The following is a 24703-nucleotide window of genomic DNA, read 5'->3' as shown; positions in this document are numbered from 1 at the left end:
TCGACCCAAGATTTAAGAATCTGAAGTGCCGTCCAAAATCTGAGAGGGATGAGGTGTGGAGCATGCTTTCAGAAGTCTTAAAAGAGCAACACTCAGATGTGGAAACTACAGAACCTGTACCACCGAAAAAGAAAATCAACCTTCTGCTGGTGGCATCTGATTCAGATGATGAACATGCGTCAGTCCGCTCTGCTTTGGATCGTTATCGAGCAGAACCCGTCATCAGCATGGATACATGTCCCCTGGAATGGTGGTTGAAACATGATGGGACATATGAATCTTTAGCGCATCTGGCACATAAATATCTTGCAGTGTCAGCTACTACAGTGCCATGCGAATGCCTGTTCTCACTTTCAGGTGACATTGTAAACAAGAAGCAGGCAGCATTATCTCCTGCAAATTGTAACCAAACTTGTTTGTCTGAGTGATTGGCTGAAGTAAGACTGAGTGGACTTGTAGGCTCTAAAGTTTTACATTGTTTTATTTTTGAGTGCAGTTATGTATAAAAAAATCTACATTTGTAAATTCAAACTTTCATGATAAAGAGATTGCACTACAGTACTTGTATGAGGTGAACTGAAAAACGGTATTTCTTCTGTTTTTTACAGTGCAAATATTTGTAATAAAAAATTAATATAAAGTGAGCACTGTACACTTAGTATTCTGTGTTGTAATTGAAATCAACATTTTAAAATGTACAAAACATCCACAAATATTTAAATAAATGGTATTCTATTATTTAGCAGCACGATTAATCATGCAATTAATTTTTTTAATTACTTGACAGCCGAAAATTGCTCATGTCACGGTAAGAGTCATTAGCACTTATCTGGAAGTACTGGAACTGGGATATTCTGGACCATGTTATAGGGCAAAGCTAAGCATGGAGTCTGTGACTTATACTTGATATTAAGACTGTGGAAACAGCACCTATGTTGTCATAATCCTATCCCATAGTTTTCTCCTCTTTCTTCTATCCAAATGAGAAGGTTTGCTAGGACACTGTATTCCACTGGCTTTTCTTCCTTGCATTGCTTTGTTTTACTTGATGCTTAGTTACCTTCAGATCTGGCCGCTCCTTCATTTTCTTGGGTTTTTTCTCTGGTGGGCCCTTGAGTTTTTCTTTTTCCTGGTTCCGTTTGAGCCGCCTTAGCTGCTCCTGGATCCTGCGCCGCTCCTTTCGCATCTCCTCCCGGTGCTGCTCATCAAAGAGGGCAAATTTTCGTCTGGAACACAGAGATTTTAATCTAGGTCTACAAGTGGCCAAGCATCCTTCTGCCAGCCCCGTTTTCCTGAAACTTGAACACCCACAGTAACATTCCTTCCAGAAGAGCCAGAGTGGTGGAGCAGCAGAGCCTTATCCCCAAACGTTCATGAAAAGCACTAGTATTTTTTTTTTTAAACACTTCCTCCCATGAACAGGATTTACCTAGTTTCACTGATGGGAGCAGTGATCTCTACACAAGTCAGCATGCAGAGGGTGGATGGGCAGTAGAACAAGATCTCTTTCTTAACGCAGCAATTGTGACACGTCAGCAACACTCCCAGGCCAGGCCAGGCCTGGAGTGAAGGAGACACTTGAGATTCTGACTGGTTGACCCACATGGCACTGGTCACAGACTATCTGGACAACTCAGTCTCTTTTTTAGATACACTGTAGATTTACTAAACTAGAAGGTATGAAATATCTTTTAAATCCCTATGTTAAAAGAATATTAGGATTACAAAGTCGAGCATTCAGATTGCCAGTGCAACCATAATTCAGCCCTCTTATGCAGATGCATTATGATACAGCCTTTAATTACATGATCACATGCTGTTTTTTCCACAGGCCCCTGCCTCATTCAGTGCACAAGATAAACAGTGCTCTCTAAATGGGTATTAAATATGTTTTGTTATCCTTAACGTGCAATGACCTCAAACCTCATTTACCACACACCATCCAAACTCTACAGTGAGTACAGAATTATTAATTTCCTCATGGATTTTTTATTGTATTTATCATTATAAATTTTCAAGTGCTTCACAAACATTAATGAATTTATTTTCATAACACCCTTCCGAGCTGAGGAGGAGTAGATTATCCCTGTTTTCCAGATTAGAAACTGAGGCACAAAGAGATTAAGGTCAAAACCGTCAGAAGTGTCCACTAATTTGGGGTGCCCAATTTGAGATGCTTACTGCCCGATTTTTCAGAGTATTTAAAATTTTATATGTTCAAAGCACATCAAATTTTATTGCAATTGAGCACACAGAATTTTTGCAAATGAGGCCCCCCGTGTCTCAAGTTAAGCACACAAAATGAGTACATAGTGCCCACAGTGTGAAAAGTTTATGGCAGAGGTAGGGATAGAATCCAATTCTCCATGGTGGAATTCCTCTGCCTTAACCACAAGACTATTCTTTCTCTTCCTGCAATCCCCTGCCTCATTCACCATACACGTCTCAATTTCTGCTATAAGTGAGGTAACGATCCTATGGACAATGGTCTCATTTACTACATAACCCTGATTCATGCCCTTAGTACAGTCCATCCTGTGCACAAAATAGTATGTGATCACGTAACTAAAGACTATCATAAAGGATATATACAAGGCAGTCAGTTTAAGGTTCCATTAGCAGCCTATGCTTTTAATAAAGCAAACTGAAAAAAAATCAGAAATTCTAGCATGTGGAACCATGATGATCCCCACATAACTCTTAGCAGGGCTGAAAACTTTAGATCTACAGCACAGTCCTCTGCCACTTGAGCTAAAAGAGTAACTAGTAGCAGCAGTAAGCTATTATCGTCCATGTGGACCAGTCACTAGGTAGGGAGAGACAAACGTTGCCAGTGGCTTTTATAGCTTTTTGCTAGTCAGGAGAGAAACATAGGGACTCAGAAATCTTGGGTTCTGTTCCAGGTTCTGGTGAGGGGTGTTCTCTAGTTGTTTCAGACTCTTTCTGCCTATCTCTTTTGCTCCTACCCCCTCTGCAGCTAAAATGAGCAACTGTTGGGGAAATCCTACCCAATCCCTGCAGCACCGGACTAGCACATGCTAAGTGTAAATAGAATTTTTGGAGAATTTATCTACCAGCCTCTGAAAAACCTCTGAAGACATGCAAATAGCATTTTCAGAGGCTTACAACACAGCTGGAATTTTGCTGGTATTTCACAAAGACAGCAAAAAAGGCAGCCCTATGACCTGAGGGCAACCCCTTGCCAACTTTCAAGTTCATGCACCAAAGTATAAAGGTACTAGAACGTCTCAAAGAAACAGGTATAATAATTTACACTGGCAAAAGATTTCCATTTGCTTAAGTGGCTGAACCATCTTTGTTTAAACTTTCCAAAAAATTCAGCTAGAGACAGATATCTAGCATGAAAATTTTCATCCCAAATTATTAAAGTTTGGCAGAGTTATAAAGCAACTGAAACAGGGTCTTACAATGGAAAGAGTTAGGCAACCTTAACTATAAGCGTGGCTGTTTGCTTCACCTACAATAATCCCAGATATCAGCACTGCTGAGCAAATTAAACCACATTAAAAGACAACACATTTTAAACATAGAGGGGAAATAATGTGTATTTGGACAATTGCACTATTGGAGATTTTCACCTCTCTCTCGAATATTAGATACTGGACAAAGCCAGAGACTGCTCCACCGGTCATGGGGAACATACCTCTTCCTGCCATGCAGCAGGCATAAGAGCCTCCCACCTGCAGCCAAAAGAGTGCATTCTCAATTGAGTTATACTGGATTCAGTATTTTTCAGCAGTAATTCCCCCACAGCCAGGAACTGCATGTGCCAACACACTACATTACTGATGCCAGAAGGAAACGAAGAGTCTTCTAAGGCCTTACATGAACTCTTCATCCTTGGTGGTCCGTATTCGGCTGTAGGCATCAATGACAGAGGGCTTACGAACTGTCTCACACCGTACATACTCTTTCCCATCCTCATCTCGAAACGTGCGATAGATTTTGAGGCGACGGCCAGTGGCAGAGGAATTGAGACTGGTTACAGAGGCAGTGTCATCATCTTTGTGAGAGCCTGCTGAGGTGCCCGAAGCTGATGCTGCAAAAGAGATTATTTTAATGGTTTCCAAAACAGTTCATGCTCTAGAAATGTCAAATTTTACATTCCCTTTGTCCTGAGAGATCATGAGACACCAATACCAGAGAACAGGGACAGGGACAAACCTGTTTGTTTGAGAATCTAAGATACCATCTCTAGAATCTAGGATGCAGGTGTAAGGCATGCAGATACCATGGTATGAGCAGAAAGATAAGATGAGAAGTTACAAAGATTTATCTATGCAGGTTCTTTTATTGGTGCTCATCAATGCAGTATCAGCATCAACAAAGATTTCACATATTAACTGGGAGAAGTTAAACCATGGCACCCAAGTGTTATATAAATATCTAGGTCATACACATTTAGCTTCTGTCATTTCTTCCATTGCAATTTCTGCCTAGATAGCTGCACTATGTAGCTGCCCTGGACACGAGGAAGAAAAATCAGACAGAGGAACCCAAGATACAGCAGTAATGCAATCAATTACTGAAAGGCAAGTACAAACACTAGGAGTACTTAATCCTTAAAAGCACATCTCAAAACATGCAGTCCATAAGCCTGAAAGAAAGGAAAACAACTGGGTTAGCCATGCCCACACATCTTCCTGGAAGCAGAGTTCTGGAACAAGTTCTCCTGTAAAGGGGTCTGTAAGGAAGAGTTACTCACCTTGTAGTGACTGGAGTTCCTCCAGATGTGTTGTCCCATGTGTAGAACACTTCAGGATTGCACATGTGTTTCATGAACCCAGGACTTGAGATTTTTTCCCTAGCAGAGTTCATGTGGTCCAAGTATGCACTCCATCTCTCATCGTCATCCATACCAGGGGAATAAAGGAGGCTGCCAGACTGCTGCTATCTTAGTTTCTTCTTCACCGCCAGTTCCCAGTACAGGGGAAACCAGACAGTGGGAAAAGCGGGTGCGTAGTGCACTACATGTAGAGAAAATATATCTCAAAGAACTCAAGTCACTGCAAGGTGAGTAACCCCTCCTCCTTCTTTGAATGATTGTCCCTATATGTAGTGCACTTCAGAAGATTCCCAAGCAGTGTCTTTGTAAGGAGGCAGGTGCCTGGAGTCCTATGACACAAAAGATTCCAGAACTGCCCTGCCTGGAGAGGAATCAGAATCAGCTGCTTGCACAAGTCCACAGTGTCTAGTAAAACTCCATATGGAATTCCCAAGACATCACTTTAAAGACATCAGTAAGGGGACCATTTTTTAAGGAAGACTACCAATGCTGCCTGAGGTCTAGTGCAGTGAGTTCTCATGCTGCCCTTCAGGGATACATTGTGTATCTCATAGCAGAGTTGGATACACCTGAGATCCATTTCAACAGCCTCTGGGAGGAGATGGCCTCTATGTTCCACAAAAGAGACAGTCTAGGGGACTTACAAAATTATTTCGATCTCTGCAAGTAAAAAGCAAGAACGCTGTGCTTGTCTAATGAATGTCACATGACCTTATCTCTGGTAGAATAAGGCTTAGGATAAAACACAGATAGATGGATAATTTGGTTGATGACACCATCTTAAGGATGAACTTAGGATGCAGTCCCATGGATACCTCCTCCTTGCAAAAAAACTGTACAAGAAGGGTCACCAATAAATACCCTTAGGCTCCCCAGTTCTTTTGGCCGACATGATAGCAACCAGAAACACTACCTTCGTAGAAAGATATAGTAGAGAGCAGAATTCCAAGGGGTCAGATGGTGACTTAAGGAGGGTTGATAAATAAAACTTAAAATCCCAGGTTGGTACTGGTTTTGCCACTAAAGGGAAAGCTCAAATCATACCCTTCAGGAAGCAGGCAACGATTGGGTGGGGAAAACAGTTAAAGTGGTTACCGGAGGATGAAATGTGCTGATGGCCTCCAGGTGTACCCTGAGGGAGCTAAGAGGTAGCCCAATACATCTGGGGTCTTAGACTGTAAAGCGGAAATTCCTTGGCCATTACACCAAAACATAAATCTTCCCATTCACTTTATAACCCGGGTAGAGTTCTTTCTGCTGCTGTGCAGGATGGCTTGGATATCAGACAAACAGGCCTCCTGTAATGCCAACATCCTCCCAAATACCATGCTCTCAGATAAACCCTGTCTGGGTTGGGGTGGCAAATCCATCCTTTGTCTTATTTCCCCTTGTTTTTTCCTACCCCCCCCCACCCCCCGTTCCTCAGACATTCTTGTTAAACCCTAGATTTGTGCTGGAAATGGCCCACCTTGATCATCATACACATTGTAAGGAGAGTGATCACTTTAGATAAGCTATTACCAGCAGGAGAGTGGGGTGGGGGGAGAGAAAACCTTTTGAAGTGATAAACACCCATTTTTTCATGATCTGTGTGTATAAAAACATCCTCACTGCATTTTCCACTTTTATGCATCCGACGAAGTGAGCTGTAGCTCATGAAAGCTCACGCGCAAATAAATTGGTTAGTCTCTAAGGTGCCACAAGTACTCCTTTTCTTTTTGCGAATACAGACTAACACGGCTGCTACTCTGAAACCTGTCCTGGGTTAATAGCTGACATATCAGGAGAAGGTGGAGAAGAGGTTGGGCAAACAGTTGTGGAAGCATCAGGTAACAGAATCATCAGGCCCAACCCACTGCTATACAAATGACTTGCACCTTCTCCTGCCTGATGTTCCTCAACATTCAAGCTAAGAGAGGAATTGATAGGAATGCTCCCAAACACTGTATCAGAAATGCATCACCCAGAGATCCTCTAGAGCAAAACTCCTCACCCTTGTTGTTAACTTGGGATGCAAAGAGGTCTGTGGATGGGAGGCTGCACACCTGAACCATCACCTGGAGTAGGAGATTGTGTAATTCCCACTCACGTTCTGTGGAGAAATATCTGTTCAAAGAATCTGCTTGGGTGTTGTGGATCCCTGGTGGATGGACAGTGGATAGGGTTATTGCATGGGAATGCGCCTGCTCCAAAGGGCAATGGCCTCCATGTACAGCTGTGAAGTGCATGCTCCGCCCTGCTTGTTAATATAATAGACGGTGGTGTACAGCCTGACAACTACCTGGATTGACTGGCTGCGGATGCAAGGGTGGAATTGTTTGCAAGTTACTCTGACTGCTCTTAGCTCCAACACATTGATGTAAAGCATAAACTCCTGAGGGGACCACATCCCTGGGGAAACCTGTTTCTCCATGTGAGCTCCTCAAACTAAGAGGGACATGTCTGTTGTCATAGTTTTTGTTGGAAATGGGGAGTTGATTGGAACCCACACACATACTGTCCTCCTGTCTTCTGATCAAGTAAATGAGGTTAAGACCGTCTGGAGAACCGTGACAAGTAAGTTGAGACTCTGTTTGCCAGAAGCATAGATGGTCCACAACCAGGCTTGTAGACATCTGAGGTGAAGTCTCGTGAATGGTATCACATCAGTACTCACAGCCACACGACCCAACAGCGCCAGATAGGATCATATGGACATTCTGGGGCTCAGACAGATTTGTTGTATGAGCCCAGTGTTGGAGAGGAAGCAATCACCTGTAAATATGCCCTGGCTGTAACAGCATCTAGGCTCTCTCAGAATAAATTCTATTCACAGTGAGGATTCTAGGGTGGATTTCTCCAGGTTCACCCTGAGCCCCAGTCTCTTGAACAGATGTAGAAGTATGCTGGTTGCTCCTTGTGTTTCCTGATAATATCGTCCCTTCAGGAACCAACCATCTAAGTAGGAGTAAACTGTTACCCACTGCTGACAGTGAACTGCTACAACCAACAGTACCTTGGTAGACACTCTAGGTGCCACTGAGAGCCCAAAAGGGAAGAACTCTGTACTGCTGGTGCTACTGACCAACGACAAATCTCAGGAATATCCTGGGTGCTGGATGAGCATCTATCTGAAAGGAGGCATCTTTGAGATCGAGGGCTGTGAACCAATTCTCTAGATCTAGAGACAGATCAGTGGATGACATGGTCACCATTCTGAATTTTAGGTGGCAGGTGAAAGTGTCCCTGAGGTTCCTGCAATAGGTCTTCCAATCCCCTGTCTTCTTGGGGACAAGGAAGTCCCTCGAGAATAATTCTTTTCCCCTTGCTGTTGGGAGGTACTAACTGTATTGCTCCCAGGGTGAGGAGAGACTACCTCCTGCAGAAGAATGTTCTCATGAGAGGGGTCCCCAAAGGAAGATGGGTAAGGGGGTTGGAAAGGGAAGAGAATTGGATGAGACACCATCAGTCCATTGTGATTTCTGTCCAGGAAGATATGGGGTGTGAAAGTCAGCCTCCAAAAAGGGAGCTGAAAGACAAGACGGGTTGTGCAAATCCAGAGGGACAGTTGGTGAGCAGCTCGTGACAGTCCTGGGCTGAAAGCTGGTGGGGAACGCATATTGCCATCAAAGCGTTTTTTTTATTTTGTGGAAAGGTAATTTGATAAAGCAGAAAATTCAGAAGGCACTCAAACTGTTTTTGAAGTTAAAATATTCACATAAATGCTTGCTGGGTGGAAAAGGGGAATTAAGGGATGTGACCTTTCGAACCCTTGCATTCACACCCTACACACCATTGTAATAATCTTTGTACAAAATATGACTTACGAGGTATCATTTGAAAACTAGTAACGCACTGGTCAATAATACCATGGTGATATGTGCGCTTCCACATTCTATGTAAAGTCAGGAACATGAAATTAAAATTACGACTGAAATGTGTTTACCAGACACGTCTAGGGAGGGGGTAAGCCTGTTTCTCAAAAACAAAGGACAAGCTGACACCTCTTGCCAGGTGTCATCAAAGTTAACTGGCCATCACTTTGGGGAGGTTTAGGTTGGATATTAGGAAACTTTTTCACGAGGAGGGTGGTGAAGCACTGGAATGGGTTACCTAGAGAGGTGGTAGAATCTCCTTCCTTTGAAGTTTTTAAGATCAGGCTTGACAAAGCCCTGGCTGGGATGATTTAGTTGGGGATTGGTCCTGCTTTGAGCAGGGGGCTGGACTAGATGACCTCCTGAGGTCCCTTCCAACCCTGATATTCTATGATTTTATGATCACCCGTCAAGTGGCCATTTTTTGGCAATAATGGGGGACAGGAACAGATTGATCTGTGCTTTAGCAAACAGCATGGAACCTCTTTCACCATGAGACTCCAGGTCTCCATCCTCACAGTGGGAAGGAACTTTACCTAAGGGAATCCCTCAGGAAAACACATTTCAAAGGGGGACCAGACTACACAAGTGAGATGCAAAAATACCCCAGATATTTGCTTGCTCTTGCTCTCTCTCACCTAAGACAAGAAAGAAACCAAGCTCTGGACTTTGGGAGGGGTTCTGACCTGAGAATTTGGTCACACCTATTGCCTGGAACATGTGGTAAGGATTTTACCTCTAATGAAGTCTAGCTTATTAAGTTCTAGCTACTAGAAGTAGTAGTTACCTTGTACAGCAACGATGGTTCTTCGAGACGTGTGCCCCTATGGGTGCTCCACTCTCAATGTGCTTGTGTCCCTTCGTTGCTGATCAGAGAACTTTGGTAGCAGTGTCTGTTAGGCCTGCACTTGCGCCATCCCTCCTCATGCCCTGCCATGCGGCTAGTCGGCGCATGCTGGCTAACCCCCCTCAGTTCCTTCCCTACTGCAGAGTCATTGGCAAGAACCCTGAAGTAGAAGGGAAGAGGGTTAGATGTGGAGCACCCAGAGGGGGACACATCTCGATGAACCATCGTTACTGCACAAGATGAGTAACAACTTCTTCTTTGAGTAGCGTTCCTATGGGTGCTCCACCATAGGTGACTCCCAAGCAGTATCCCTATTAGCAGTTTGGGACTTCAGAGTCGGGTCAGTTACAGATGACAGTACTGTGGAGCCGAAGATGGCACTGGAGGCGGACTCCCCAGTGATCACACGGTGTTCTGCAAAGTCAGTCTGCATAGTGGACTGACACCGATGTCACTGCTCTACAGATTTCTGATAGGGACAGTCTTGAAGAAGGTGATGGATGAGGAGCTCAACCTCATGGAGTGCCTGCAAATAGTATCTGGAGGGGCAGTATTACGAACGTGATAACATTGTCTGATGCAGTTCGAGATCCATTTGGAGAGACTCTGGGCCAATATAGCTGAACCCGTCTCCTCAATGGCAAGGAAAAGCCTACAAGACTTCCTGAAAGCCTTCATCCTATTCAGATAGTTGGCTAGGGCTCTCCTGACATCTAGTGTGTGTAATATAGCCTCCCTGTTGTCTCGGTGAGGCTTAGGTTGGAAGGTGAATGAATTGGTTCATGTGAAACGGGGATGAATTTTGGGTAAGGCCTGAGCGTAATCTTGTCCTGAAAGAATACTATGTAGGAGGATGTGCCACCAGACCTGCTAGTTCCCCTATTCTCCTAGCCAAGGTGATTGCCATCGGGAAGGCCATTTTCATGGAGAGGTATGTAAGCTAACAGGTGGCCATGGGTTCAAAGGGAGGCCTGGTCAGTCCTTTCAATACTAGGTTTAGGTCCCATGCGGGAGTAGGAAGTTGAGGTTGCAGGAAGAGGTTTACTATATCCTATATACATATACATACACACGCACGCGCAAATACTATACTAGATCGCATGCCCTGGTTCTCATGGGAGACTTCTATCACCCTGATATCTGCTGGGAGAGCAATACAGCGGTGCACAGACAATCCAGGAAGCTTTTGGAAAATGTAGGGGACAATTTCCTGGTGCAAGTACTGGAGGTACCAACTAGGGGCAGAGCTCTTCTTGACCTGCTGCTCACAAACCAGGAAGAATTAGTAGGGGAAGCAAAAGTGGATGGGAACCTGGGAGGCAGTGACCATGAGATGGTCAAGTTCAGGATCCTGACACAAGGAAGAAAGGAAAGCAGCAGAATATGGACCCTGGACTTCAGAAAAGCAGACTTTGACTCCCTCAGGGAGCTGATGGGCAAGATCCCCTGGGAGAATAACATGAGGGGGGAAAGGAGTCCAGGAGAGCTGGCTGTATTTTAAAGAATCCTTATTGAGGTTACAGGGACAAACCATCCCGATGTGTAGAAAGAATAGTAAATATGGCAGGCGACCAGCTTGGCTTAACCGTGAAATTCTTGCTGATCTTCAACACAAAAAAGAAGCTTACAAGAAGTGGAAGATTGGACAAATGACCAGGGATGAGTATAAAAATATTGCTCGGGCATGCAGGAGTGAAATCAGGAAGGCCAAATCACACCTGGAGTTGCAGCTAGCAAGAGATGTTAAGAGTAACAAGAAGGGTTTCTTCAGGTATGTTAGCAACAAGAAGAAAGTCAAGGAAAGTGTGGGCCCCTTACTGAATGAGGGAGGCAACCTAGTGACAGAGGATGTGGAAAAAGCTAATGTACTCAATGTTTTTTTTGCCTCCGTCTTCATGAACAAGGTCAGCTCCCAGACTACTGCACTGGGCAGCACAGCATGGGGAGGAGGCGACCAGCCCTCTGTGGAGAAAGAAGTGGTTCGGGACTATTTAGAAAAGCTGGACGTGCACAAGTCCATGGGGCCAGATGCATTGCATCCGAGAGTGCTAAAGGAGTTGGCGGATGTGATTGCAGAGCCATTGGCCATTATCTTTGAAAACTCATGGCGATCGGGGGAGGTCCCGGACGACTGGAAAAAGGCTAATGTAGTGCCCATCTTTAAAAAAGGGAAGAAGGAGGATGCTGGGAACTACAGGCCAGTCAGCCTCACCTCAGTCCCCAGAAAAATCATGGAGCAGGTCCTCAAGGAATCAATTCTGAAGCACTTCGAGGAGAGGAAAGTGATCAGGAACAATCAGCATGGATTCACCAAGGGCAAGTCATGCCTGACTAATCTAATTGCCTTCTATGGCGAGATAACTGGCTCTGTGGATGAGGGGAAAGCAGTGGATGTGGCGTTCCTTGACTTTAGCAAAGCTTTTGACACGGTCTCTCACAGTATTCTTGCCAGCAAGTTAAAAGTAGTATGGGCTGGATGAATGGACTATAAGGTGGACAGAAAGCTGGCTAGATTGTCGAGCTCAACGGGTAGTGATCAATGGCTCCATGTCTAGTTGGCAGCCGGTATCAAGTGGAGTGCCCCAAGGGTCGGTCCTGGGGCCGGTTTTGTTCAATATCTTCATTAATGATCTGGAGGATGGTGTGGATTGCACCTTCAGCAGGTTTGCAGATGACACTAAACTGGGAGGAGAGGTAAATACGCTGGAGGGTAGGGATAGGATACAGAGGGCCCTAGACAAATTAGAGGATTGGGCCAAAAGAAATCTGATGAGGTTCAAAAAGGACAAGTACGGAGTCCTGCACTTAGCAAGGAAGAATCCAATGCACCGCTACAGACTAGGGACCGAATGGCTCGGCAGCAGTTCTGCAGAAAAGGACTTAGGGGTTACAGTGGACAAGAAGCTGGATATGAGTCAACAGTGTGCCCTTGTTGCCAAGAAAGCTAACGGCATTTTGGGATGTATAAGTAGGGGCATTGCCAGCAGATTGAGGGACTTGATCGTTCCCCTCTATTCGACACTGGTGAGGCCTCATCTGGAGTACTGTGTCCAGTTTTGGGCCCCACACTACAAGAAGGATGTGGAAAAATTGGAAAGAGTCCAGCGGAGGGCAACAAAAATGATTAGGGGACTGGAACACATGACTTGTGAGGAGAGGCTGAGGGAACTGGGATTGTTTAGTCTACGGAAGAGAAGAATGAGGGGGGATTTGATAGCTGCTTTCAACTACCTGAAAGGGGGTTCCAAAGAGGATGGATCTAGAATGTTCTCAGTGGTAGCAGATGACAGAACGAGGAGTAATGGTCTCAAGTTGCAGTGGGGGAGGTTTAGGTTGGATATTAGGAAAAACTTTTTCACTAGGAGGGTGGTGAAACACTAGAATGCGTTACCTAGGGAGGTGGTGGAATCCCCTTCCTTAGAAGTTTTTAAGGTCAGGCTTGACAAAGCCCTGGCTGGGATGATTTAGTTGGGGATCGGTCCTACTTTGAGCAGGGGGTTGGACTAGATGACCTCCTGAGGTCCCTCCCAACCCTGATATTCTATGATTCTATATCCTTCAGAAACCTTTCAGGGGTCAGGTGTGATAGCATTGAGTATCCCTATACTGGTTGGTGGAAGGCTGCTATAGCTGCTAGGTGGACTCAGAGAGCTTAGAGATAGTCCCAATCTTTTTAAGGTCAGTCCACAGTCCAAGATATATGGAACAGTCACAGATGTTGAGGAGATTTGTTGTACACCAAATCCGAAACTTGGACCATTTCTGCAGGGAAGTACATCATGTCAAGGACTTTCTACTGTGTAATACCTCTTGCACCTCCTTCAAACAGGAGCTTTCTGCGTGTTGCAATCAAGAAGGAGCCATGCCTTGAGGCAGAGAATCCCCAGGTTGGGATGTAGGGTACATCCTCTGTTCTGCGAGAACAGTACGGAGTGACTGGGAGAGAGATTGGTGGGCACATCGCAAGCTGTGATAGGTAAGGGTATGAGATCTGTCTCAGCCAAGTAGGAGCGATCAGTAGGATGTGTGCTCCATCTCTGTTTATTTTCAGCAGGACTTCAGGCAGTAGGGATAAAGGAGGAAAGGCACAGAGAAGGTACCTATCTCAGGGGAGGAGGAGAGCATTGCCCAGGGAGCGTTGTCCTATCTCTACTCCGGAGCAGTAGCATGGACATTTCTTGTTCAGGTAAGTCGTGAACAGGTCTATAGTTGGTGTCCCCCATTGTCTGAATAGACTGTGAAGTACTACTGGTCTAGATACCACTCGTGGTCGTGTGGGAATCTGCGACTGAAACTGTCCACTGTTGAGTTGTGTGTGCCCGGGAGGTAGGCTGCTGCCAGTGAGATATCGTGGGAGATCAAACGGTTACCTACCTCTCGTAACTGTTGTTCTTCGAGATGTGTTGCTCATGTCCATTCCAATAGGTGTGCGCGCACCATGTGTATGGTCGTCGGAAGGTTTTTCCCCTAGCGATACCCGTCGGGTCGGTTGTGGAGACCCCTGGAGTGGCACCTTTATGGCGGTATATATAGGTCCCTGCCGACCCACCGCCTGCTCAGTTCCTTCTTGCCAGAATACTCCGACAGAGGGGAGGTGGGCGGGATTTGGAATGGACATGAGCAACACATCTAAAAGAACAACAGTTACAAGAGGTAGGTAACCGTTTTTTCTTCGAGTGATTGCTCATATGAATTCCAATAGGTGACTTCCAAGCAGTTTGCCTAGGGAAGGGGTCGAAGATCACCTGGTTGCCGAATGCAGAACTGCCCGCCCTGCCAAAGGCTGCATCATCCCTCGTCTGCTGGATAATGGCATAGTGTGACGTGAAGATGTGGATGGAAGACCATGCTGCTGCCTTGCATAGGTCCTGGATAGGGACCTGCGCCAGGAATGCTGCAAACGACGCCTGCACTCTCGTGGAGTGTGCCGTAAGCGGAGGGGCTGGAATTTTTGCCAGGTTGTAGCAAGTCCTGATACAGGACGTGATCCATGATGAAATGCGCTGGGACGAGATTGGGAGTCCCTTCAACATTTCTGTGATTGCAATAAACAGCTGCGGTGACTTACAAAATGGCTTTGTGCACTCAATGTAGAATGCCAGAGCACACCTAATGTCCAGGAAATGGAACACGCATTCTCTGTTACTGGCATGGGTGAAGGCATAGCTGTACCTTGTCTTTATAGAAGAGTGGATAGGGTGGTTTGTAAGTCAGCGCTCTGAGCTCGGATACCCTTCTGGCTGAGGTTATGGCCACCAGAAAGGCCACCTTCCAGGAAAGGTAGGACAGAGGGCAGGTTGCCATGGGCTCAAAATGGGACCTCATGATTGCGGACAGGACCAGGTTGAGGTCCCACTGGGGAACGGACCGCCATACCTGAGGATAAAGTCTGTCCAAGCCCTTGAGAAAGCAGCCCACCATGGGATTACCGAAGACTGACCTACCCACTGCCCCCGGGTGAAAGGCCAAAATGGCAGCCAGGTGTACCCTGAGAAAGGATACTGCCAACCCCTGCTGCTTGAGGTATAACAGGTAGCCCAAAGAAGGGGAATTGGCATTAGCTGCAGTTCGGTTCCCCTCTGCAGAGATCAGATGGAAAACACTTCCACTTTGCCAGGTATGTGGCACAAGTGGAGGGTTTCCTACTTCCCAGCAGGACCTCCCTCACTGGGTCTGAACATTGAAGCTCAAGGGGGTTCAGCGACAGCGATTCCAAACCATGAGATGGAGGGACTCCAGATTGGGGTGTTGCAGATAGCCGTGGTCCTGTGTGATGAGGGTCGGGCATACAGGAAGTGCTACTGGTCTGTCCACTGAGAGGTTCAACAACAAGGTGAACCAGTGCTGGCGGGGCTACGCTGACGCTATGAGGATCAAGGAACTCCTGTCCCGGTGAACCTTGAGGAGGACTCAGTGTATGAGAGGGAAGGGCAGGAACGTGTACAGAGGGTGACTCGTCCATGAAAAGTGAAAGGCATCTGCGTTGGAGCCTGGGCTGTGGTTCAGGAAAGAGCAGAACCGCGGGCACTTCCTGTTGCTCCGCGTCACAAACAGGTCTATGCGGGGAGAGCCCCGTCTCTGGAAAATCGAGTGCGCGATGTCAGGCCTCAGAGAACACTGACGACCATGGAATGAGCAGCTGAGGTGATCAGCTAGCTAGTTTTGCGCTCTCAGAAGGTGCAACGCCTCTAGGTGTATCGAGTGGGAGATATAAAAATCCCACAGCTTGAAGGCTTCCTGGAACAGGGAAGAGGAGCGAGCACCACCGTTTGTTTATCTAGAACATCGCTGCAGTGTTGTCTGTCAGCACCGACACACATGCACCCTCCAGGCAGGCCTAGAACGCTTGGCATGCCAGACAAACCACCCTCAGCTCCCTTACGTTGACGTGCAGCGATAGTTCTGTGTGGGACCATAGGCCTTGGGTTCTGGTATTGCCCAAGTGCACTCCCCAACCGACCGCCAATGCGTCCGTGACTAGGGATAGCGTAGGTTGGGGTTTGGCAAAGGGTACTCCCGCACAGACCACTTGTGGCTGCAGCCACCACTGGAGAGACTCGAGAATGCGAGGGGGGAGGGTAACTATCGTGTCCATTGGGTCCCTGCCCGACCTGTGCACCCATGCCAACCACGTCTGGAGTCGATGGTGCCAGGTCTTGAGGCCCAGACCACGGGTGTCCCGTCGGAGGACGCACCCTGCTGAATCCCCTCACAGCTTCTTGATGGGGGAACAACCCCTGTCCGCCCTCTTTTTCTTATGCAGCAGCGGGGACTGTGAGCAGTGCTGCCTGGTAGCACTGGCCTTACGAGTCGGGGAGCAGCATCGGTGCTTCTTGGAGGAGTCCTTCCTTGGTGCAGGGACATCCTACACCGAGGCCGGGGCACTGTGCACTGATGTCGGTGTGGCTTCCAGTGCCGGCTGTGGGCGGAGGGCCGACTCCATCAAGAGGAGCTTCAAACGATAGTCTCACTCTCTCTTAGTCCTGGGTCTAAAGCTCCTGTAAACTGGGCACTTATCTGTCTGATGGCCCTCTCCTAAACACTTGAGACAATAGCCCTCCCTTTTTTCATTTTTCTCAGGCTATGTATGAGTTGCCATTGACCTAGTTGAGCGTTTCCTGATCCCATGTGGAGTTTTGCCTGACCTGATTGCTGCTACTACCCATCTAAACACTGTTGCCTTAGAGGCTCTGTTATCTTCTTTACAAATGGCATATATAAACACATAACCCATCTGACTTTCTGAAGGCTCAGTTCTGTACAAGTAGTAATCCAAGACACTCCTGACATCCAGCCTGATTGTCCTAGACCTTCTGTCAGCCAAAGGAAAAGTTAATAATGTCCTGGTGGTTAAATGCCCCCTCTGTCAAAGTACTTTCTTCTAGTCTGAGTTTCCTGCCCACAGTGGCAATACCACATTACAGATCAATCCAGTGCTGATTAAATAGTGATCAATTTTGATCAGAATAAGTGTAATGATGGTCTGAACAACTGTGCACTGCTGAAAGTTGTTTTTGTGGAGGTGAGATGTTTTACCGGCATAGTAAGGACATATCACAATACTATAGTATAGACAAGCTCTAGGTGTAGATGTACTCCAAATTACACTCTTCTCTGTTGAGGCACTACAGAATAGCTGCCCAAGTTTCTCCAGAATAAATTGCTACAACACAGTGTGGTAGATTTAGACACACAAACATGGCTAATGCCTAGAAAGTGTTGTGAAAATCTGTTGCACATATACAACTGTGGTGTAACCAGGTGAGGGTGTCACAAATGGTTAAAATAACATCGTCCTAGTTATAGAGTAAATAAAGCCCTAGAGCAGTGGTTTTCAATCTTTTTTCATTTGCAGACCCCTAAAAAATTTCAAACAGAGGGTTCCAAAGAGGATGGATCTAGACTGTTCTCAGTGATAGCAGATGACAGAACAAGGAGTAATGGTCTCAAGTTGCAGTGGGGGAGGTTTAGGTTGGATATTAGGGAAAACTTTTTCACTAAGAGGGTGGTGAAGCACTGGAATGGGTTACCTAGGGAGGTGGTGGAATCTCCATCCTTAGAGGTTTTTAAGGTCAGGCTTGACAAAGCCCTGGCTGGGATGATTTAGTTGGGGATTGGTCCTGCTTTGAGCAGGGGATTGGACTAGATGACCTCCTGAGGTCCCTTCCAACCCTGATATTCTGTGATCTCCTGCCCCCTGCATTCCACTTATTGCAATCACTCACACAATCCTTTTTTGTCTCTCCTGTCCTTTCTGCTCCTTTCTTTGTCATTGCCACTGTCTTCTCCCAGAAGCATCCTCTGCAGCTCCTTCCGCTCCTGTTCTTCTCTCTCCCGAGACAGCTGTGAGCTGGTTTTCTTGTTCTGTAACATATTCTCAATATTCTTTCCCATCTCCTCGAAGTCACTGTCCTCAGCTGAGCTGCTGTCTGTGTCTGTTGACAAGATCTCAGTTGATTCTAAAACTCTGAAACAGGAGACAGCTTCAAAGTCAGTTACCTTACAAGCCACAAGTACCTCAACATCTACCCCCACCCGCCATGCATAAATAAGAGGACAAAAGTGGCAGCAGTAGGTATGAAACCAGCCCCCCAGAAAGTAGCCTGGAATGTACACAAACCCCTCAAACTGTTAATCAGCTCTCCCACTTCAGCCATCCTGCAGCTCCTGCTCCCAAAAGGAGCCCAAACTCAATGACCCTCCTCTCATTCAATTGTCCTTCTCTCCCTAGTGATAGTCCAATCATCTGCCTACCCTGCTGGCTCCCAGTCCAACATTTTGGTTGAAGAACCTGGGGCTGGTCTACACTGAAAAGGTACATTGGCACAACTGCGTCTCTCAGGGCTGTAAAAATTCCACACCCCCCAGAGACGTAGTTAAGCCGACCTAACCCCCAGATGTAGGTAGAGCTAGGTTGATGGAAGAGTTCTTCCATAGCTACCTCCTCTTGGAAAGGTGGATTACCTACAGCAAAGGGAGAATCCTGCCTGTTGCTGCGTTATGTGTCTACACGGAAGTGCTGCTGCAGCTGTGCCACTGTAGCATTTTAAGCGTAGATATAGCCTCGGAATGGAGGTGTAAATGTCACGAGCTATAGTAACACAGAGAAGGGGGTGGAGCCAGTAGTTGCTATCCAATAGAGACAGGTGTAAGAAGCTAGCAAACTGTGGCCCTAGAAACAAAGCTCTGTGGAATATCATATCACACCTGTCAGGGTATGGTGCCAGACTTCCATTCCTGATCTTTCCCAAAAGGTCTGCAACCAAGAGAACACCAAAGCCATGCAGATATTTTCTATAAACATTCCCACAAAGCCCTCATCCTCAGTGCTCTATTAATGTGGCTCAGCTGGACAAATCAACATGAGTCCCCACTATGCTCTGGCAGCTCACAGGCATTCAAAGTCCATAAGGCCCATAAGCAAATTGAAAGACTCTAGGCTCCTGACTGTGGGATGGACAGGAAGCTGTAAATGCCTGATAAGAACTTACTTATTCTGCAAGTCGAAGATGCGTTGACACTCCTCTTTATATCTCTCCTGATGTTCTGCCACTGAGAACCGAGACCCACGTGCAAATTTACTCATAGGCCCCTCCCCTGAGCGAGCCTGCTCTGTGGACATTGTGCGCACCACATCAATCACTTCCCAACGGGAAAGCTTCTTAATCTGAGAAACAAGACACACACTAGAAAGGGATTCAGGAGACAGATAGTTTAGGGAGGAGGATCCGGAGTCAGAAAGGCTAAGAGTTAAAAGTGAGCCCTCTCCATAAGCCACTCTGGATCCCATGCCCAGGGCTCCATACTGTGCAGCTCCTGTATCAAACTCACCTCTTCTTCAGGAACACCAAATTTACGTAGAAGCTGTTTGGCATTTTTGAGAGACAGACGCCGGAGATCAGCATCCGTTCCTGTCACAGTCTTCTTCACTGGCTGTGGCTCCTTGTCATCCTGTTCAAAGAAAGACATAGCCTTTGAATGTCACCACACACACTAACCTTTTCTGTATTCTCATTCCCTCTGTCTGACATCCTCTCAAACCGCCTCCCCCTCACCCATCTTTATTCTACTTCTTCAGACTTATCCCTCTTGCCCCTCACCAGCCTTGGGAACACATCTACCTTCTGCTGGGTTGGTTTGTTAGGGATCTTCACATAAGAGAATCCTTCACCACAACCTGTAGGATCTGCCACACCAGTCACTTCCAGAAGACACTTCCCCTTCATAGCAGCAATGAAGGCTCGTGTGGTATTCCAAGGAGCTGTGCGCACCTGCCATAAAGGGGAGGAATAGGCCATCACACTTCTGTCACTCTCACCAGGGAGAGATTTCCACCCATTTTGTTTTTGGCCCTACCAAAATTTCAAGCAAATTAAACAGTTTTTACTAATGTTCTCAAGTTTAATTTACTGACAGGCCACAGTTTTTAATGGACATAAACTGAGTGAACCATAAACACACACATGATCTGTCCTCAGAGGAAACATTTATGTTCAAACAGCTTTAAAAATACAATGCAATAAATATAGACATCTGCATTCCCTGATGTGCTGAGCCCTCCTGACCTGTGCTGTCACCTTAGCTCTCTCCTCTCCCAGGCACCTCTGCTCATGCTAGCACCAGCTGATGCCTCATGAACCCCTGCTGAACTATCAGATTGCATTACTATCTTTTTATTAGATCTAAGCTGATATACTGTCAAATTGAACCGCTTAGGGTCTGCAGTAATCCCCTTCGAGGATGGGACACGGATCACCACAGTTCTCTCACTACTTAGTCTCCCCTCTATCCTGAATATTTCTAAGACTGCCATCATCTTGGTAACTAAGCACTGAACAACCATTAACAATGACCATGTCCACAGAGTGGTCTATTCTCCATTTCGCCATGCTCTAGGTTCTCCTCCACCTCTTTTCATGGTGCTTTTCTTCTTGTCTTTCCAACTCCCAACTCAAATCCCCACCATGGACTGGTCAATGAGGAGATGCTGACAAGGCTCTTTTCCCTATGCCTGAGAGTCTGACCATAGGCCTATCTACCAGCAGCATTCCTGTATAGTGAACATAGTTGCTTTAGTGGGAGCTGGGTGAATAGGGGGTCTCAGATAATACAGTCCTAGCTATTACAACTAGTCAGTGGACTTCAGAGCACTGTTGTAATGTGTTCAGGCCATCCTTTGCTGTTATATGAGCTGTAGTTTTGGCAGAGATTTTACCTTCAGCCCCAGGACACTTAGCACATAATAGGCTAGTGGGGGGGTAGGCTTACATCCCAGTTTGCCACAACTAAGTATTTGTACAGGCAAGCCCTTGCACTGAGTCCATTTTGCAGAAAGGGGTGGATTCCTCAGAATAAAAGTGTGGGGAGGGGGGGAGAGGAAATCACGATTATATAATCCACAACCAAAAGAAAATGTGCTCTCCGTTTAAAAAAGATTTTATTTATTTGCTACCAGACTAGAATACAGACCATCATATGTCTAACCCTTTCCCTGCTCTGCCTTGACAGTACCTCATCATCAATCTTCATCTGGAAGTCCTCTTCATTCTCCTCCTCTGGGGCAAAGAACGATTTTTCCCCATAACCTGCATCCTGTAGAGAAACAGAAGGAAAAATAAATAAATAAATCAAACTCCCAAATTATAAAAAGGACCCATGAGAAAAGGAAAAAACGGAGTACTATGAGACTGACAGTCTCCAGCAGAGAACAGACCAAGTGTAGTATACAGAACACACTGTGGGGAGAGACCACCAGGAGATTAACAAAGCTGAAACATGTATCAGCATTTGGACTAGGGTTACCGTATGTAGCGGGGTGGTCACCTGCTGAAGGCCCAAAGCAGGTACTGGGGTTTCAGAGGGGCAGCCCAGGGTTAGGCAAAGGCAGCTGGTCTAAACCCTCCTTGCCGATGATGAGTGATTTACAGTCTGCCCCAGTGAACGTGGGCTCGATAGTGACTGTCAGTAGCCACTGAGGCAAGGTGGGGATAGAGGGGTGGGGGTTCCCCTGGGTGGGGAGACCCAGATTGTGGGTTATTGCTGGGGGCAGAACCCTGACGTAGAGGGGCACCAAGGTCTGGGAGGGACACGGGGGCCAGCGGCAAGTGAGACACTGGCCTGCAGAGGGTGCTCCGGGCTGGAACAGCTAATTCCCAGGATGACCAGCGCTGGTGAGTCCTCGCTTCACGACACCATATTTCAGGTTCCCTAAAAGAGGACACTGTCGGGGTGAGGGGGTAGCAGGTGGGAAGTCTGAGGAGGGGAGCTTGCAAAGGGGAGGAGTATTTGAGGGAGTGTGTGTGTGTGTGTGTGTGTGTGTGTGTGTGTGTGTGTGTGTGTGTGTGTGTGTGTGTGTGTGTGTGTGTGTGTGTACACACACACTGAGAGGGATACCAGGAGTGTGTACTGGGAAGGGGTATATGCGGCCTCACTCTTGAGGTGGGGGGCAGTCCCTCCTTGTCACAGTGATAGCGCGGCTAGTACAGCCCAGGATGCAGCGCCAGCCCTCAGTCAGCACCTCCCTTCGGGCCTCTCCCCTTCCCCAGGCCTGGGAGCTGGGGCTTGGGTGGGCAGGATCCGGGAGCTGTGGCTGCAGAGAAGGGACCAATCTGAGCACAGACAACTCTTTCTGAGCTGCAACTTCTGCTCACAAAAATCCTAGACATTGCCTCTTATCTGAAAAATCCATCCATCCAGAGGCACAGGATCAAAAAAAAAAAAAAAAAAAAAAGGTCATGTCTGGGAAAACCCGGACGTATGGCAACCCTAATTTGGACAAACTGTGAAATCTTGACTTAAAAAAATAAACTGTTTTCAAAGCAAGTCCAGTGGCACCACATGCCCACTACAGGTACAGCCCCACGTGCAGGCTAGCCCACTGGCCAGGCCTCCCACTCACTAATTCATTCTCCACACCCCTTCTCAGCCTCTGGGATGCCATGTCTCCACTAGATACTTCCTCACCAAGTACAGTAAGGGGACAGGGTGGAGAAACCCATCCAAGATGGTGGGAATCTAATGGTTCCCTTTTGTCATGTACACCTCTACCCCGATATAACGTGACCCGATAGAACGCCGTTCCTCCCCCACCCCCGCCCCGGGGTCTGAGAGGCAGGAGCTGTGTGAGGGGGTACTTTTGGGGGCCCCGCAGTCCCAGAGTGGCCCAGGGGATTAGCGGGGGGGGGGGGGGGGAGGCCAGGTGAGTGCGGAGGGCATCTTTTCCCCAACCTCCCCACACTCACCAGTGGCAGGAAGCGGAGCAGCCCCGCCCCAGCCCGCTCCGCTCTGCTAGCTCCCAGCCACGGTGCTCCGCTTTCCACTGCAGGTGAGTACGCGGGGCGTCCTTTCCCCAACCTCCCTGCACTCACAGGCGGTGGGAAGCGGAAAGCCGTGGCTGGGAGGTGGCGGAGTGGAGCCATGTTGCTCCACTTCCCGCCGCTGCCAGTGAGTGCCTGTCGGGGGTGGGGGGTCAGGGGACAGGGAGCAGGGGGGTTGGGTAGGGGGTGGGGTCCTGGGGATGATTAGGGACAGGGGTCTCTGGAGGGGGCGGTCAGGGAACAAGGAACGGGGGGGCCAAAGCAAGTTCGATATAACGCGGTCTAACCTATTGTTGCGGTTTAAATACAAGACAGGATAAGCTTTAAGCAAGTAAGCAGGCTCGTTTGCCGACGGGCTGGTTTGTTAGGTTTTTTTTTTTTTGTATTATATATTTTAATAGATAAAAGGAATATATTAGTTTTGTATAATATTTTTATTTATTAATTTTTATTTATTGTATTTTTTGTTTTTGGGCTTTGAGCTTAGTTTTGGGAGGCTTTTTACAGTTTATGTTATTTCGGCAAGATTCTAAGGTTTATGCCCTTGAGAGGAGCCGTGTGTGCACTGCTCCTATACAACACTTCGGGTGTGCCCTGAATGTTGCCAAGTGCATGAATCTTGCATGAATGCTACAAACCTATAACGCGGTGAGATTTTTTGTCTCCTAAGAACCGTGTTATATTAGGGTAGAGGTGTATCCAGTTCCCTCCCTGGACATCTGGAAGTGCAGAAGAGGGTTTAGTAGTGTGCCTGAGAGTCAAGAGGCTAATCTACCAAAACTAAGGCAAAATTAGTCCCCCCATTAGGGAAGGTTGCACCTTGCTTCATCCTCCACAAAGAAAGAGTTACCTGTAGTTTATCAGTATATATCAGTTAGCCTGAAAGAGACATTTACCTTTAGCCGCTGTTCAGCTGCAATCATGCTATAATAGGCGCAGCACTGCTCTGGGGACACCATCGCTCTTATTTCCTCTTCTGTTGGTAATCTGAAGTCTGACTTTAATACCCACCAGTTTGAGTCCATCCCTGAAAAATGCAGAGATGAGGAGGTTACTTACTTGTAACAAATAGAGACCATCCCTCAAAGAAGAAGGAAAGGTTACTTACCTGTAACTAGAGGTTCTTTGAGATGTGAGGTCCCTATCTGTATTTAACTACCCGCCCTCCTTCCCCTCCGCTTTGGATCTCTTGTATTCACGGTGGAGAAGGAACTGGAGATGTGATTGGTCTACCCTACCCTTTATCATCTCGGACGAAACCATGAGGCAAGCCAAGGGAGCACTTGTGGACAATGGATACTACCACTTTCAAAATCTCCAGTTTTGGACACATGGTGCACTTGCATAAACACTCAGTGGAATACAGATAGGGACCACGCTTCTCGAAGAACCTTCAGCTACAGACAAGTAACAACTTCTCCTTTTCTTCTCCTTCAACCAATAGTCCCTATTGTATTCTACTGAGCGTGATTAACAAGCAGTACCTAAGTCAGAGGAGGGTGCAAGGATGAGGAAGGAATGGTTGAGCAGAGGACAGCAGTTCCAAATGAGGCATCCATCGCAGAGTCCTATACCAAAACGTAATGCATAGCAAAGGTATGTACTGAACTTCACGTGGCTGCTCTGCATATGTCTTGAAGCATATGTCGTGAAGGGGGACCGTGGTTGATGCTTGTGGAATGCTTGTGGGCTCTTGTGGAATGGGCCCTCCCTCTAAGGGGTGGAGGCAGTCCAGATAACTGATAGCACAGTGTAAATGTATCCCGAAATCTACTTAGAGTCTCTGTGTGGAGATCGCCTGTCCCTTGACTCTTTCAACTATTGTAATAAACAAATCTAGGGGATTTCTTGATCAGTGTCACCCTCTGTAGATAGAAGG

At 46.9% G+C, this 24703-nt stretch overlaps 1 protein-coding gene across 6 annotated transcripts in view; it reads right to left on the bottom strand.

The window, feature by feature from the left end:
* The window catches only part of TAF1 (TATA-box binding protein associated factor 1), a 147623-nt gene that overhangs the window by 50294 nt on the left and 72626 nt on the right, over nucleotides 1-24703 (bottom strand). For all 6 annotated transcript variants that reach the window (XM_074962836.1, XM_074962841.1, XM_074962837.1 and 3 more), the window contains 8 exons: nucleotides 23721-23851; nucleotides 21020-21100; nucleotides 19630-19779; nucleotides 19340-19459; nucleotides 19000-19175; nucleotides 17734-17975; nucleotides 3847-4060; nucleotides 1061-1226 (listed from right to left, as the gene is read on the bottom strand). In XM_074962836.1, the coding sequence (XP_074818937.1) occupies nucleotides 1061-1226; nucleotides 3847-4060; nucleotides 17734-17975; nucleotides 19000-19175; nucleotides 19340-19459; nucleotides 19630-19779; nucleotides 21020-21100; nucleotides 23721-23851 (1280 nt within the window). The remainder of the gene's footprint in view (nucleotides 1-1060; nucleotides 1227-3846; nucleotides 4061-17733; nucleotides 17976-18999; nucleotides 19176-19339; nucleotides 19460-19629; nucleotides 19780-21019; nucleotides 21101-23720; nucleotides 23852-24703) is intronic.

Source organism: Natator depressus, chromosome 9 (assembly GCF_965152275.1).
Source record: "Natator depressus isolate rNatDep1 chromosome 9, rNatDep2.hap1, whole genome shotgun sequence".
Taxonomy (NCBI): Eukaryota; Metazoa; Chordata; order Testudines; family Cheloniidae; genus Natator; species Natator depressus.
The sequence above is the reverse complement of the archived record's forward strand: the minus strand, read 5'-3'. Positions and strand labels throughout refer to the sequence as shown.